Source organism: Meles meles, chromosome 3 (genome assembly GCF_922984935.1).
Source record: "Meles meles chromosome 3, mMelMel3.1 paternal haplotype, whole genome shotgun sequence".
NCBI lineage: Eukaryota > Metazoa > Chordata > Mammalia > Carnivora > Mustelidae > Meles > Meles meles.
Window position 1 is genome coordinate 63211179 of NC_060068.1, and position 16167 is coordinate 63227345.

At 38.1% G+C, this 16167-nt stretch overlaps 1 protein-coding gene across 2 annotated transcripts in view; it reads left to right on the plus strand.

Moving 5' to 3' along the window:
- The window catches only part of PCSK1 (proprotein convertase subtilisin/kexin type 1), a 42137-nt gene extending 26461 nt beyond the window's left edge, over positions 1–15676 (plus strand). For both annotated transcript variants that reach the window (XM_046000932.1, XM_046000933.1), the window contains 5 exons: positions 4616–4849; positions 7300–7457; positions 8714–8847; positions 10573–10734; positions 12606–15676. In XM_046000932.1, coding sequence (XP_045856888.1) covers positions 4616–4849; positions 7300–7457; positions 8714–8847; positions 10573–10734; positions 12606–12983 — 1066 coding nt within the window. In that variant the 3' untranslated portion in view covers positions 12984–15676. The remainder of the gene's footprint in view (positions 1–4615; positions 4850–7299; positions 7458–8713; positions 8848–10572; positions 10735–12605) is intronic.
- The last annotated feature ends 491 nt before the right edge of the window (positions 15677–16167 follow it).

The following is a 16167-nucleotide window of genomic DNA, read 5'->3' on the forward strand; positions in this document are numbered from 1 at the left end:
AAAGAAGAAATTGAGGCTAGAAAGGTTGAAGAATGTAGCCAAGATCCCACAAAGAGATGCAAATTCAGGTCTGTGTAACCTCAAACCTGAGCCATGAGCTACTGTCCCTCATTGCCTCCCACAGCCCTGCAAGGGGGAGGAGATGCTGAAGGGTAGTCTATCATCCCCTCAGAGAAAGGGGCCTTGAGAAGATCGTTGCTGATCAAAGACTGCCATAACTCGTGTGCTCCTGAGTTTCTCATAAAAGGTTCTTTGTCACAAGCAGATTACTTATTATGCTACATTAAAGAAGACATAGCTGGAATGCAGGGGAATGGGAAGAGGAGAAGGAAGGAGAAAGAATGGTTCCTGGCTCAGATGTGTATAGAGGAATACTTTCCCTTTTTATTACCAGCATAATCAGTCACCTTAGGAGTTTAATTAGTAGAGTGCCAGCCACTCAGATCACAAGTATCTGGTATGTGGCCTAGGAATCCCCGTTTTTAACAAGTATCCCAGCCAGTTTTAATGCTGGTAGTACTGTTACTAAATTTCAAGAAACAACTGCTGTAAAAAGGTTTTTCTATAATCTCATCCAGCTGTGGTTGTTAAGATGCTCGATAGGGTATTTAATAGCATATTATATATTTGTAGATATATATAATGAGAGACAGGAATTCCCTGAACTAGTGACTCTGGCACCATTATTGTTAAGCAGTCAGTATACTTAAGAAGGATAGCAGGCAATAACCATAGTCTTAAAGTACAGATGAACCAATTTTCTGTTTTCATGAAAGGCTAGAGGAAGGGAAATAGAATTTCAATGCTGTATAAAACCTTTGGATAAAGCACATCAAAGATATCCTTGATTCAGAGTTGTGCAATGTTGGCAAGTCTCCAGTTTAGAAAACCTTTAATATCTAGGCTTACTTACAGGTGTTTAGAGGCTGAACCGGGCAGCCTGTAAGATTTTTCACATTAGAATTTTGTCTCCAGATTACTTTATCCACACTAATTAGAAGCAATGCTTAATTTCAATGTTTAATTCCATAACCTTTATTTTCTATAAACATATCCTTGATTAGCAAGCTAATGCAGTTTTAAAAAATTTAATTATTGAGGATGCTGTTGAGTATAATTAACAAAGGAAGGCTGTCAGGAATGAGAAGCACTGTTGTGAGCAGCGCCTTTTCATTTCTGAAACGCAATCACACAAATGAAGAACAACTCTGTTAGGAAAACAAGCTTAATTTTCCTAATTGCATGACAATGACGCTCCCTTGACTATTTTGCAAAGAATAGGTAAAAGGAAGTGAAAATAATAAAACCTGCAACTAAATATAAGATAAGTGTTCTATAGAAAGTCTATGCTTTGTGTTTGATTATTATAACTCTGCCTTCCTTATACCACCCTAGTACAATTCCTCTTCCCAACTTCCATGTACACACCTGCTCGCACTGATGGTCCAAATGGGAAACTCATGTGTTTCCCATTGACCACATTGATAAGAGGCTTTTACCTAAAACTTCCTTTAAAAAACTGAAAGGAAACAGGAATTTCAATAAAATGCTTCATAGAAAAGAATTAGTTTCTGCATTAAGAAAATAGCCATTTCTGCTCAGCTAGTTAATTATTCCTTAATGTGGGCTGGCCAACATGGAAACACAATCTAAATGAGGTATTTATGATAGTGGGCAAATAGAAGTCTCGATTGTAAAGAATTCTGAAGATTATCATACTCAACCCCCTCATCTTACAGAGGAGTCACCTCAGGCCAAGGGAAATGAAGTGACTTGCTTAAGATCACCTAGGTCTTTGGTAGATATGGTTTGCTGTGCTTTCTATTACTCCCTGTTCTGGCCTCATGATTGAAATCACTTCTAATTGTCTAAATTGGTTACATGCCTATATGCTTCCTTCCAACTCCTATTATTTTAGCCATGACATAGAATTGGCTAGACAGCTTTTTGAAATATAAGTATAAAAATCATGCTCCATCCACAGATGCTTTGACACAATAGGTTTAGGATGGGATTTAGGAATTTTCACAATTTACACGTTTAACAGGTAATTATGATGCTGGCCATCTGGGACTCTTAAGTCTGACCTATAGTCTCTGTGTACTCTTATCAGTCACTCCCCAGAGTTAACTGTTATGTTTGTCAGGGGCTGAGATGAAAGAGAGAGAGAACTAGCCTGCCAAGTATCAGAAGAGCTGATTAAAGCAATAAATCAGAAGTCAAAGAATTAAGCCTTTGTTAACGACAATGTTCTAAGCAAGAGTCAAAAATCAGAGATAATGCTGACGTCCCCCACCCCATTCCATTCTCCCCCATGGAAGAGTGTACAGTTGAAGGGGAGGTTGAAATAGTGCAGACATGGGGGTCATGTCACTGTTGAGGGAACCCCAACCGGAAGCCCTGCTAGTTGTATTTACTCTGGGGTGGGGCAAGAGTGAAGAATGAGAGGAAGGTACAGGGTACTGAGTCAGAGTGGGTAAAACTGTCTTCAAGGTTTCTTCCTCCTTTCCCCAGAAAGAGGCCTTGGGCACAGGTAGACACCTAAAGAAAACCTCTGCCCACCACCTTAGATAAGGTGACCTAGAAATGAAGGCACAAGGGGTGGGAATATAAATATGGGAAGAGCTTGACTGGGTAGGGGGCCTAAGTCCTTGATGACAACTCCTTCCACAGACTACAGTGCATGGGCTGTGCACCCAGGCTGGCATGGGGAGAGCAGTTTCCCCAGAAAACCTCCCAGGTAGAGCCTTTGTCATGCTTCTGAAGAGATCCGAAAATCATATGTGGGATTTTAACCAGGAACCAGACTCCTCAATGTTTAAGAAGGCACACTGCCTCTTTTTTGTCAACAGGGGATTGCTTAACCAGCACATTTTGGGCTCTGGGGAGAGATAAGCAAATTGAGCCAGATTCCCCTGATGGTTGTTACACAACTTAGTGCTAAGATGGAAAAGCTAAAGACTACACACTTGGGTATTTATTTATTAAATAATACTTGATTGGCTTGATAGAAACAACACAAGTCTCAAAGCTAAGGAAAAACTTGTCATTTTGAAAGAATCTAATGACAAATAGTAGCAAGTTTTAAAGTCATTGGGGCCACCTAACATTCAGGCATATTCAGTCATTCAACCAACCAATGTTTAATTTAGCATATACCCTGGGCCTGGCATTCTTCTGAATGGTACACACTGGAGAACTGGATAGATAAAAATCCCAGCCCTTCTTACAGCTAATTCTAGAAGGAGAGATGGATATTCCTAATATATGAAACATATGAGTTGCACAGTAAGTTCGATGGTGGTCAACACTATAAAAGAAAAAAAGAACCAGGATAAGGGAGCTCAGGAGTTTGTGAGGAGAACTGAACTTTTAAATAGAGTGATCTGGGAATGGTGCATCTTCATTTTAACAGATCCAGCATTCCCAAGGGTCTCTGATGTATCTTATATTGGTGATAAATTAATCTTACCAAGATTTCTGATTACACCATTTCTTGTTCAAAAATCCTTGATTCCCCATTGCCCAAGGGATACAGTGTCATCTCCTTTTCCTGGCATGCAAGGTCCTCACCATCTGGCTCAGTACTCTATCGCCTTTTCCCTGCTCCCACCAACCAGACTACCCACCGTACTCCAGCCACATTCTACACTTTACCCCTTGTAGGTTTTGTTCTCTCGCCCCATCCCTTTGCCATCTCTCCACTCCCTGACATTCTACCCAATCTGAAAGTTCAGGTGGAACACTTCCTTCCAGCAAAGCTTTCCCAGATCTTCCATCCCCAGAATTCTTCCTCCTCTCAATTCCTATAATATATGACACCATGAACACAGCAGTCAGCAGATACACTAGAGTTATTTGAAGACTTAATTCCATTGCTGGATTATAAGCTTCCTAAAGACAAGAAAGAACCACCTCCTTCAATATCCCCAAAGTATTCAGTGTAGTACCTTGCAAGAGTGATCTCAAGTAGCTAAGAGTTTCTTGACAATCTGTTTAAATGTTTAATTACTGGAATTAGTTGTAGTCTACATTAGAATGTCGACGTACAGTCTTCTATGAGTTTCAGGTATAAAATATAGTGATTCGACAGTTCCATGTATTACTCAGTGCTCAAGATAAGTATGCTCTTAATTTTTATATATAAGGAAAATAGGCAAAAGGATTTAAGGATAGGTAACCAGACTGTGTCTTTAAAATCTGAGTCTTCCTAAGAAAAATTCAAGGTCTCATCTGTGGGTACATAATGTTGAAAGTGCCAAGACTGTTAACACATAGCAGAAGACTGAAGACATAAGGGAAGTGTTGGCATTTAAAATTTTTGTTCACTTAAATTTAAGTAATTAAAAATCGGGGGCCAAATCCCACATTTCTACGATATTGAAGACCAAATTTTACTCACAGTAGGAGCTTAACTTAGATGGGAGAAGTTTTCAGTATTTTAAATTCTGAATGAAAAGACACTGCAAAAGAAATACATACCAGAATTATACAAGTACACTTGCAAAAGGCACTTTATAATCTGTAAATAAGAAGATGTTTGTTTTTAACACTTAATTTTACAAGGAAACATTTTTTTGTCCCTGAAAAATATTCTGGGTCACTTCCCCTCCAGTCCAAATCTCACCTGGCGAGACATGCAGCACTTGGTTGTCTGGACCTCTGAGTATGACCCACTGGCCAATAACCCCGGATGGAAAAAGAATGGAGCCGGCTTGATGGTGAATAGTCGATTTGGATTTGGGTTGCTAAATGCCAAAGCTCTGGTGGATTTAGCTGATCCTAGGACCTGGACCAGTGTGCCTGAGAAGAAAGAGTGTGTGGTAAAGGATAACAACTTTGAGCCCAGGTGAGTGTTTCCAGGATTTTAAAGAAATGTGTACCCATGGCAATATTTGATTATAATGTTTGTCACTCTATTTTCTTTTTCTTACCTACCCCTCTGAAGTGGATGGAGATAGCATTTGCCATAGTTCCCTGTGGGTCCATGGGAATCACTGAGAGATCGGAAATCTGCAAATCATGTTAGCATATTGCCCTTTTCCATTTCCTGGCCTACCTCTATTCAGGTTAAGATGTATCATTGTTTTATATAAACTAAGAAAAATCACTGCCAATTAAACTGTTACCAATGATCAGTTTGAAGATTGATCCCAGATTCAAAGATATTAAGGTATTTTTTTCAAAAAATGCATCTTAGAATTGACTAAATGCAATACTTGCCAACCAGCATTATACCAAACCTATTTCCAGAAGATCCTCACTTTGTGCCACAGTACTATGTGATTCATGATTTCTCTTCTATGAGATATCCTCTACCATACTGCTTTTATAGAGACTATATCCAGCCTACCAGATCTGGCCACAGAAGCAGAATGTAGAGTGACTGTTTTGTTGATTTCCATCAAGGCCACCATGATTTTACTAAAGACCCACTCACACGAAATGCCTGAGTGTGGGAGCCCTGGGGTACATTCATTATGGAGATAGTATCATTTCTGAGGAGGGTCGATTAAAGCAGTAATGGACCGCTTTTTGATGGGTACAAGGCAAACCTGCCATTCGACCCCACAGCAAAAAGTATTGTATTCTTGTATCTGTGTTCCTTAACACCTTCTTTTCTATTGTATCTTATTGTGGTAAGAACAGTTAACATGTGATCTACCCTCTTTAATCTTCAAGTGCACAACACATTATTGTTGATTCTAAGTACAGCTGTTATAAAGCTGATCTCTAGAACTTATTCATCTTGCTTAACTAAAATTTTATGTCCATTGATTAGTAACTCTATTTTCCTCTTCCCCTACCCCCACGCAACCACAAGTCCACTTTTTGAATCTACAAATTTGACTATATGAGATACCTCATGTAAGTGGAACTATGCAGTATATCGCTCTCTGTGGCTTGTTTATTTCACTTAGCTTAATGTCTTCAAGGTTTATCCATACTGCTGCACATTGTAGAATATCTTTTTTTTTTAAAGCTAATATTCCATTGTGTGTATATACCACATCTTCTCTATCCTTTCATCTGTTAATAGACATTTAGGTTACTTCCACATCTTAGCTATTATGAATAGTGCTGCAATGGACATGAGATCTCCTCAAGATCCTCTTTTCAATTATTTTGGATAAATATCCAGAGGTAGGATCGTTGGACCATAGGGTAGTTCTCTTTTTAATTTTTTGAGAAGCCTCTATATTGTTTTCCATAGTGGCTGTACCACTTTGCTTTCCCACCGATTGTACAAGGGTTCAAATTTCTCCACATCTTCTCCAACACTTGCTGTCTTTTGCTTTTTTTGGTAACAGCCATCCTGATAGGTGTTTGGATTTGCATTTTCCTGATTAGTGAAGTTGAAAATTTTTTTCCATGTCAGCCACGAGTATGTCTTTTTTAGAGAAATGTCTATATAAGTAGTTGGCTCGCTTTTTAGGCAGGTTATTAATATATATATATTTTTTGCTATTGAGCTGTAGGAGTTCTTTATATAGTTTGTAAATTAACCCTTTATCAGATGTATGGTTTGCAATATTTTCTCCTGATTTGTAGGTTGTCTTTTCATTTGGTTGATGGTCTTCTTTGATATGCAGAAGATTTTAGCTTCATGTATTCCCAATTGTTTTGGTTGCCTGTGCTTTTGGCATCTTATCCATGAAATCACTGCCAAGACAAATGTCATGAAGCTTCTTCCCTATGTTTTCTTCTATATTTACAATTTCAGGTCTTGTGTGTAAGTTTTTACTCCATTTTGAGTTGACTTTTGTATGGTATTAGATATGTGTCCAGTTTCATTATTTCGCATGTGGCTATCCAGTTTTCCCAGCACCCTTGGCTGAAGAGACTCCTCTTTCCCCATTGAGTATTCTTGGCATCCTTATTGAAGATTAGTTGACCACATACACATCGGTTTAACTCTTAAGTTCTCTATTTTGTTACATTGGTCTATATGTCTGTCTTTATGCCAGTACTATACTGTTTTGATTATTGTAGTTTTGAAATGTATCTTCAAATGAGGAATTGTAATGCCTCCAGTTTTGTTCTTCTTTTTCAGGGTTGTTTTGGCTATTAGTAGTCTTTTGTGAACCATACAAAATATAGTTTTTTTAAATTTCTGTAATAACCTTAGCATTTTTATACTTTATACTTTATTTATAGTTACTTCTGAATTGGGTTCTACTCATTAACAGGGAGAGCTAAGCTGAGTATCTAATCAAGACTAATGTGTATATATTTGCCTAAAATGCAAAGAAGAAATGATGTACTTTATTCAGTGATTTTAAAAAAAAATGTATTTAGAGCCCTGAAAGGTAATGGAGAAGTTATCATTGAAATTCCAACAAGAGCTTGTGAAGGACAAGAAAATGCCATCAAGTCCCTGGAACACGTGCAATTTGAAGCAACGATTGAATATTCCCGAAGAGGAGACCTTCATGTTACACTCACTTCTGCTGCTGGTAAACCTTTTAAAAATATCTTGTTTATTCTAAAGCATTTGTTTAAATTTTTAGGAGTATACTGAATGATTTTAAATCCATGGTTTTCTTTTTATTTATATTACTGAGTTTCCCAATAGATGTTTTTCAGGGCTTAAAAAAGTATGCCTATTTTTCATTTTTCTTGGCATCAGGACTCTGCCTACTCATTCCCACTTGTCCTTCGATAAGCAGAGGATGAAGTCTATTAGAATAATATCAATTAATCTTTCTGGAGTTACATATTTTTAAAATGTTCTCATTTTTATCATTATTTAATATCATTCATTTCTCTTAGGTTAACACATTAGTGAAAGTTACTCTGATAGTTAATAATGCTGATAGATATATCAGACACATCCTAGGAATCCACTGAAAAATTAGGAATTATGATCCATGAAAGAGGACTGAGAAAACTAACAAATATTCCATGATGATATTCTAAAGGCCATACAATATGATATACAGGCAATTACCCTTCCCTGAGAAAGTACTACGTCAAATGAGATCATGGGTCAGGAAGAGCTTGTGAACCATGAACTATAATCCAACCAGGAAATGCTTCCTAATCCTCTTTCATGTTTTAGTAGGATTCACCTAACCAAATTCGATTGCTATAGGCTATGTATGAGGAAGGATGAGCTCTCTTTATCATCTCCTTCCAGGATATAAACTTCCTAGAGGTTTGGACTGGACTCTTAATTTTGGAGTAATGCTTTCTAGATATATTCAAGTTGGCTTGAAGTATGGGTGGGATGTTTTCTCATTGGTGGCCCTAGTATTAACTTGACCATTTCATTTTGAGGTATATAGAGAGAGCTTAAAATTTGAAAACTTAGATTTAACAACTAGTACTAATACTAGACAGGAAATTATTAAGTTGATATAGATTTATTTTTTTAGGTCTACACTAAAATGGATTTTAGATCTTTGACTCTATAGTTTATAAATGTAGTTCTATGGGTTCTTCTTATTCAAATAAAACTTAATCAATATATTCATTCAATATTTTGCCAAAATATTTATTGAGAACTTATTATATGCCAGGCAATATGCTAACTGCTATGGATAAAAACATTTTTTAAAATGAATTATCTCTATCCTGCTCTTATACAAAAAGGGAAAGTTAGGGGGCTAATCTCTCCCGTTTTTCATTTTCAGTCAGCAGATGCTAGAGTTCATCCTATTTTCAGAGTTGTTAGGACATTCATTAACTGATGTTTGCTGTATGAAAATAGGGACCAGCACTGTACTGTTGGCTGAAAGAGAGCGGGATACATCTCCTAATGGCTTTAAGAATTGGGACTTCATGTCGGTTCACACGTGGGGAGAGAATCCCGTAGGCACCTGGACTTTGCGAATTACAGACATGGTAAGTATAAATGAAAAGATAGAGGACCGCAGGCTCACTTTCAAACATTTTGAAGTCCTTTAAGTTTCCTATCATCATTCATCAAGGCCATAAGGAACTCTGGTCACTCCCTAGTAAAGTAAGGAAAAGGTGTAGAGTTTCAGTCTCTGCCCACTTAGCTCTATAGATTGGTTGAGTCGATTGACTAAATAAATAAATAAGACTTACTATGAGAAAGAAAAGAATATACATTGGTTAGTAATATTACAGTGTGACAAACCCAAGTGTTCCAAAGTCAGAACACAGCCAGCCCCATGACATGCTCGGCCTGTACTAACAAAGATAGTGAAATGCTACAAAAGCTTTGCTATGACATTCTGCTGGGGTCACACGAAGAAATTGTTACCAATATTTACTGCAGTGCTATTTACTTTTTGGACAAGATATCTTATTCAATATGACGTCTTTGTTTTGTTTTGTTTCAGTTATGAAACAAGCTGAAAAGCATTTCTCATTTCTCTTTCACTGTGTTTACTAACACTCTTTGGTATATTTCTAAAATTGTAACTCACAGTGACAAAAATAGAGTAAGGAGTTTCTGAACAAAAAGCCAAAACATCTGAATTATGTACCTTTGCATCATTTCTCCAACATTTTTAACGGACTGAGCACATTAATGAATAGGGCTCTGGTCTGATCTTTCCCAAGATAGAAATGTTACAAGGATCAGCACTAGATTTCAAAATCTAGATAACTATTTAAAAAGAATTGATTTTAAATTTCTGAAGATCTCCATTTAATTAATACAAATTCTATAGTCATTGTTCCTTTTTTTAATTTGAGAGTACCTTTCTCCTAAAGACTGCTAAAATTGTAATTTAGAACCAGAATCTGTAAAATTCCTGCTTCCTTAGGGAGAGCAAGAAAATATTCTTAGGAAGTAGTCCTATTCTTGAACTTGACCTCTGTTCTTTAACTCAGTTTTTTTTTAAGGTTAATTTATTTATTATATACAGAATGAGTGAGCAGGAGCAGGAGGGAAAGTGGGAGAGAAAGAGGGAATCTCGAGCCGACTTCTCACTGAGCATGGAGCCCATTGTGGGGCTTCATCTCATCACCCTGAGATCATGACCTGAGTCAAAATCGAGTCAGACAGTTAACTGACTGTGCCACTGAGGGGCCCCACCCCAGTTTTTAAGAAAACTAAGAAGATATGTTTATCAAGATGAGAGTATTTTTATCAAGTCTATAAAATCTGACTTTACACTTTTAGACTTTTTTTTTTAGATATTTTACACTTCAGCACATTATTTTTAGCATAATTGTTGAGCTTCTGAAAATCATTACTGTTTCCATAAATATACAGTTTTTAAGGGCTGGTTAATACTGAAGGCTATTCATAATGCTTGGTAGAGGCTTTTTTTCCTCCCCACTGGAATGTTTCTACAAGTTGATAATTATTAAATAAAATGCTATTTATAGAAGGTAAAGTCAACTTTCCAAGAACAGAAAAGAACATTCATGTAAAGAGTTTTGCTTTTTTAATCAAACGAAGCAAATAATCTGCTTTAAATCCTTAAACCTATAAAATGCCATTTAAGAGTGAATCCAGTGACTTGCTTCTTTGTACATAGCACTCTACCCATGGAATGTTCTGAATTTTTAAATTACATTTTATAGTTATTTCTAAGGAGTTTCATGTTTCTTAGGACACATCCTAAAATTATGTGTATGCTTATTCCTTAGTCTGGAAGAATGCAAAATGAAGGAAGAATTGTCAGCTGGAAACTGATTTTGCATGGGACCTCTTCTCAGCCAGAACACACGAAACAGCCTCGTGTGTACACTTCCTACAATACTGTTCAGAACGACAGAAGAGGAGTGGAGAAGATGGCGGACGCAGGGGAGGTCTGTGTGGCTCTGTTCCTGAGGGTTCTTGGCACACTCTTCTTTGAACCCTAGTCAAAATGTAGTGAGGGGAGCTAGATCTAACTTTCAGGCAGGGAGTAAGTCAAACATAGGTGGGGAGGAAAGGGAAAGGAGGCCTAAATCATTTTCCATAAAGGTCTAATATTTCTTAAGTTTATTCTTTTGCCCAGAATTTAGAAATGAAAATTGCTCAATTCAAAATTATGAAATCCTCTGACATGACTTTTCTCCATTTATGACATAACAGATTGTAAAGACAGCTGTCTTTATGCACAATCACACACGCCTAACATCTGTATTACACTTAGTTTTTAAGTTTTTGATTGTTTTGTTTGTTTGTTTGTTTGACACTGTGCCATTTCCTCAGTGATCCCTCTAACCTAGAGAAGGTAGGCATTAGTATGTTCATTTTCCAAAAAGAAAAACAAGGCTCAACTAACCAAGTCTTGTAGGCTTCTCTTTACGAATTCCTTCGCTGACATTTCTTGGCAGCTCCAAGGGAAGCTACTGAATCACAATTTCTCTGAGAAAATTTCATAGGATAGCTAGTCAGTCACTCCCATTCCTGTCAGTGTCAGCTCACTGAGGTTGCTGGCTTCTCCCTTATCAGACCGTGGGAAGACACCCCATTTTCTTTATCTCTTAATTGCACAGCATCTAGCACAGAGCCTCAGATGTAAGAAGTAAGTTATCAGAATTCCCAGAATGAGTTTTCCTGACGTCTGACTCAGTGATGGGTATTTTGGAAGATACAAAGACATAATATTTATTTAAGAAACTTATAAAGTAGCTGTGTGAGGTCCTCAGCTCAGATTCTGCCTCCATTTATATTCTGCAAAGTAGCTTCTCCCCCCTACTCCCCTGTCCCCCTTTCCAAGGACCTTCTCTTCACAGTCCCGGAGGCAAGCTGACTTTGTGGGTATTTCTCCCTCCAAGATTCCTTAAGGGCTATTAATAAGACATAGTAGTTGTGAAAATGTTGAGATACTTCCACAATGGTTGACAAAGAACTTCTTCTTTGCTCTATCCAGTTCTGCCCTCGCCGGTCCATCACCCTAGTCTCTCCCAAGACCCCTTTTTAAAACTCAGGGGCTGAAAGGGTAGCTCCTGACAGAACAAGGGGCCTCCAAGAAACTTCTTCCAGATGCAGCATTGTTAGTGCCTTCTCTGGGACTTATTAAATATTTTAATATCATCCCAAAACATGGGCAGGGAGGAAAGGGAGTAGGAATGGTCAACTATTTGCTTTCCATAAGATGAAGCTATAGTATTTAAAATTTTTTTCCTTTCATCCAAAATTTATAAATTTATTTATTTTTATTTTTTTAATTAATTAATTTATTTTTTCAGCGTAACAGTGTTCATTGCTTTTGTACAACACCCAGTGCTCCATGCAATACGTGCCCTCCCTATTACCCACCACCTGGTTCGCCCAACCTCCCACCCCTGCCCCTTCAAAACCCTCAGGTTGTCTTTCAGAGTCCATAGTCTGTTATGGTTCGCTTTATTAAATACCCTAAATGTATTTAATAAATGAATTCCACTACAACAGGCTGACAAATGAAGGAGAGCAATACATACATCATTCAGTCTTCAAAACCACCAGACATTAAAGTATTCTTGGTCCCATTTTATAGGCGAAGTTCAGAGAGATGAAACAGGTGTCAGGGGTATATCAGTAAGCACAAAAATGAAGACTGATCCCTGAGTTAGTATGTTTCTAAGCCTCATGCTCTCTCTGCTTCTCCAATGGTCTCCCATGGAGTAGGCAGTAGGTGTGGGCTACATCTGGCTTGCTTTGCTCTAAAGAGGACTTTTCTTCCTTTTGTCGGTGGCATTCTGTGTTGTAGGAGCAGCCTACGCAAGAGAACTTGAAAAAGAACCCTCTTGCATCAAAAAGCCCCAATGGCAGCAGTTCAGGGGGCAGAAGGGATGAGCTGGTGGAGGCCGCCCCATCGGAGGCTATGCTGAGACTCCTACAAAGTGCTTTCAGCAAAAACTCACCCCCAAAGCAATCACCAAAGAAGTCTCCAAGTGCAAAGCTCCACATCCCTTATGAAAATTTCTATGAAGCCCTGGAAAAGCTGAACAAGCCTTCCCAGCTTAAAGACTCTGAGGACAGTCTATATAACGACTACGTTGATGTTTTCTATAACACGAAACCTTATAAGCACAGAGACGACCGGCTGCTGCAGGCTCTGGTGGACATTCTGAGGGAAGAAAATTGACATCCGTGCGTGGTCCTGAGTTGGAAATATTCATGCTTCCTCCTTCCCTTTAGATTTTTGCCTGTGTCTGAAGTGGTTGTTTTTGCCATTGGTTCTTATGCTTATAATATCCTTTGGTGGTACTTTTGCTTTTGCTTCCCAAACTAGATATGTAAAAGGGATGAGCTCAGGTCGAAAATCCCACTTCCTGAATTGATCATGGCTCCTTCAAAACATATCTTCCCTGCGTGCACAAGTGAAATGTTGTGTTCTTTCTGGAGCCACAGTTCATTTTGCTTATGGTCCTCACAGCACACTAGAATGCCTCCTTGAGCCCTCCCATTTCATTTCTCAAAAGAAAAGGCATCCCCTGGACTAGAGATTAATTTGAAGACATAATCTGCAAGGAATGAGGGCAAAGAAAACTGCTCTTATAACTTGTCCCTTGTCTTTGCCACATGGTTCTTTGAGCTGTGATGCCCAAGAGGGTTCAGAACATTTCTAAGTGAAAGAGTTCTCAACTAGACCCATACCCTTGGCTTTTCTACCTCCTAGTACTACGCATTCAGGGAGTGGTCATTTGGCCGTTTCCGGAAGGAGAGTCATTGAGATCCAGAAACAGTCCTCGAAATCTGTGTTACCCAGTTTGAGCAGTTTTAGACCATTTTTCTTTGCTTAGTGAGCCGTGTAGAGGGCTCTGTGACTCTAAAGGTGTCCAGGACCTGTGTGTGCTCTGTCCCCTTATGGAGGTTTCCCCTTATGAAGGTTTTTGTTACCTATTTCCTTTCTCAGCCACAAACTGCATACTGAGAGAACTAATCCATATTACTTTCTTAGAATAAAACTTACACTTGGGACTCGGCAAATTCCTAGTCATATATATTTTTTTAACAGTACTAACAGGAAACCACTCACGACACAGAGAACCAATGTAAACAGGAAAATATTTATAATAGGGAGAGTCAAGGGGAGATTTTTCTTTTAAATTATATTCATTTAAACAAGTTTTTCTGGATCTTTAAGACTGAGTGTTCATTCCTTGCCACTGAAGGCTCTTCCCCAATCTCACATTTGATGGTATTCAATTGTTTACCAAATTTCTTCCAGGATTTAACTCAAGAGGCCACAAACTCCAGTCCACAGGTCCCATTTGTCCCATTTGTAGATTTTGTTCGGCATGTCAAATGATTCAAAATGTGAGTGATTACTGAAAATATGAAATTTCACATAAAGTTTGATTCTCAGACCCATTTTCCCTCCTGGCACAGCTGCATAGCAGCTGCCCAGCTAGATTTGAGTGCCGGGTTCCCAACGTGCCCCGCTCCGTGTTGCTCACTGTAGCAACCCTACTGGTCAGCACCCAACAAGCGTTTCATTTTTCCCACTGCTGCATGAAACAACACATACAAAGTGTAAATGCATTCAGAAAAAAAAATCATCTACTTCTTTCAGGTAAGATCTGTATAATCAATAACTATGAGAACTTGCCATGATCTGGTTAAATTATAGGTGGGGAAAAATGGCATTTGAGATCTCTAAAAGTACCTCTGAAATTCAGTTCGGTATATTTGTTTCATCTTGCCTCCCCCGGATACCATCTATACTGAATTCATGAGCTGCCAACCCCTAGCCTCCCAATTTCTAGGCGCTCACAAAGGCTCCCGTCACCCACAATGCCGGCATTCTCCCACTGCATTTGCTGTTCGTAATTCTTTTGTGAAGTTGGAACTTCAGGATGCTACAGATGAACAAGCAGAAAGAGAACACTGGAGTCTGTCACTTGCTATGGTTTGAAGTGTGGTGGGTAAGCCCAAGCTTCACCTCCTAGCCTACCGTTTGTATTTGTGCACAAGAGGAGTATTTGCAGAGCAATCCCCATGATGCTTCAAGGATGTTTTCCCTCAAACAACTGCAGTATCACTCTATCCTTAGAAGTTTCACATGTTGTTTGAGACAGAGTGTTGGACAGAATTTTGAAAATTGCAGCACATCAAGAAGTCCTAACGCCAGAAAGAACCAGAGAGTTATTAGTTAAGTTGTCAACTAAAAAAACAAAGCTAAGGCCCAGAGAGGCCAATGAATGGTAATAAACAAAAACTCTTCTTTCCCCCTTTCCTACTCTCACGCTCACTGTATGAAGCTTTCTTTGTTATCCTTCTAACGTATCTTTTCCTGGTTAAGATGCCAACCAACGCATTGGATTGTAGCCAAAGTTTCACTCTAGAGAAGCTTTAATATTTAAATAAAGTCATGTTTGAATGTTTCCAACCTGGAGTATATTGTTCAGGCATAATATATTTTTGTCAGTCTTTCTTAGTGCCTGTGTGGATTTCTGTGAAAATGTAAAAGAGGAAACTTATATAATAATTCCCTCGGAATTTTAAACTCTATTTTCTTTACAGGTATTTATAATGTACCAATGCTTTTATCAGAATTTTAAAAGGCATAATAAATTATATTAAAGAACCAAAAATTTCCTGAGAATAAGAAAGTTTCATCCAATAAAATATTTTTGAAAGGCATGTTCCTCTGTCAGTGAAAAAAAAGTATAATATGTATGTGTTGCAATATTAAAAGTGATATTTGTCTAATAGCCTAATACAATGTGTAGTCGAATTTAACATGTGTTGTCTTAGCATTTTTAAGGGAACACCCACATTACACACTTGATGTATTAACCAGAATATGTAAAATATGCTTATTCATCAGAAGAATAAATGGTTTCTCACTACGTCCAAAGAAAAAAAGCTCATGTTTCCCACAAAAACAAGATCCCCTTCTCTTACTATGTTTTCCAAATGAACTGTAAAAAAAGAAAAGTTGAGGGTTTATATTAAGATGCTAATTTCTTTTGAGAAAAACGGGCTTTCTCAAAGGCAATTTAAGAATTTACCTTAATAAGTATTTTCATTTTCCTTCATAGCTCAGTCTTTTTCTTTTTTCATAACATCCAAAGTTATAGGACTGAGCCTTCACTGAAGTGTTGAGGAAAAAAAGAACAAAAACTAAAGGGACTGACTACGTGTGAAAGGACTTGCAACAGTTTGTCGAAAATGATTTCTTTATAGGCCAGCTACAGTAGCTCAGCATTCGACTCTCCCCAGAGGCCACTTCATCAGAAACTTCCAACTTCGATCTCCCATCCTCAGGTGTACATTCGTCTCCTGCTTCAAACCTCCATCGCTAGAATGTCCACCCTACTACT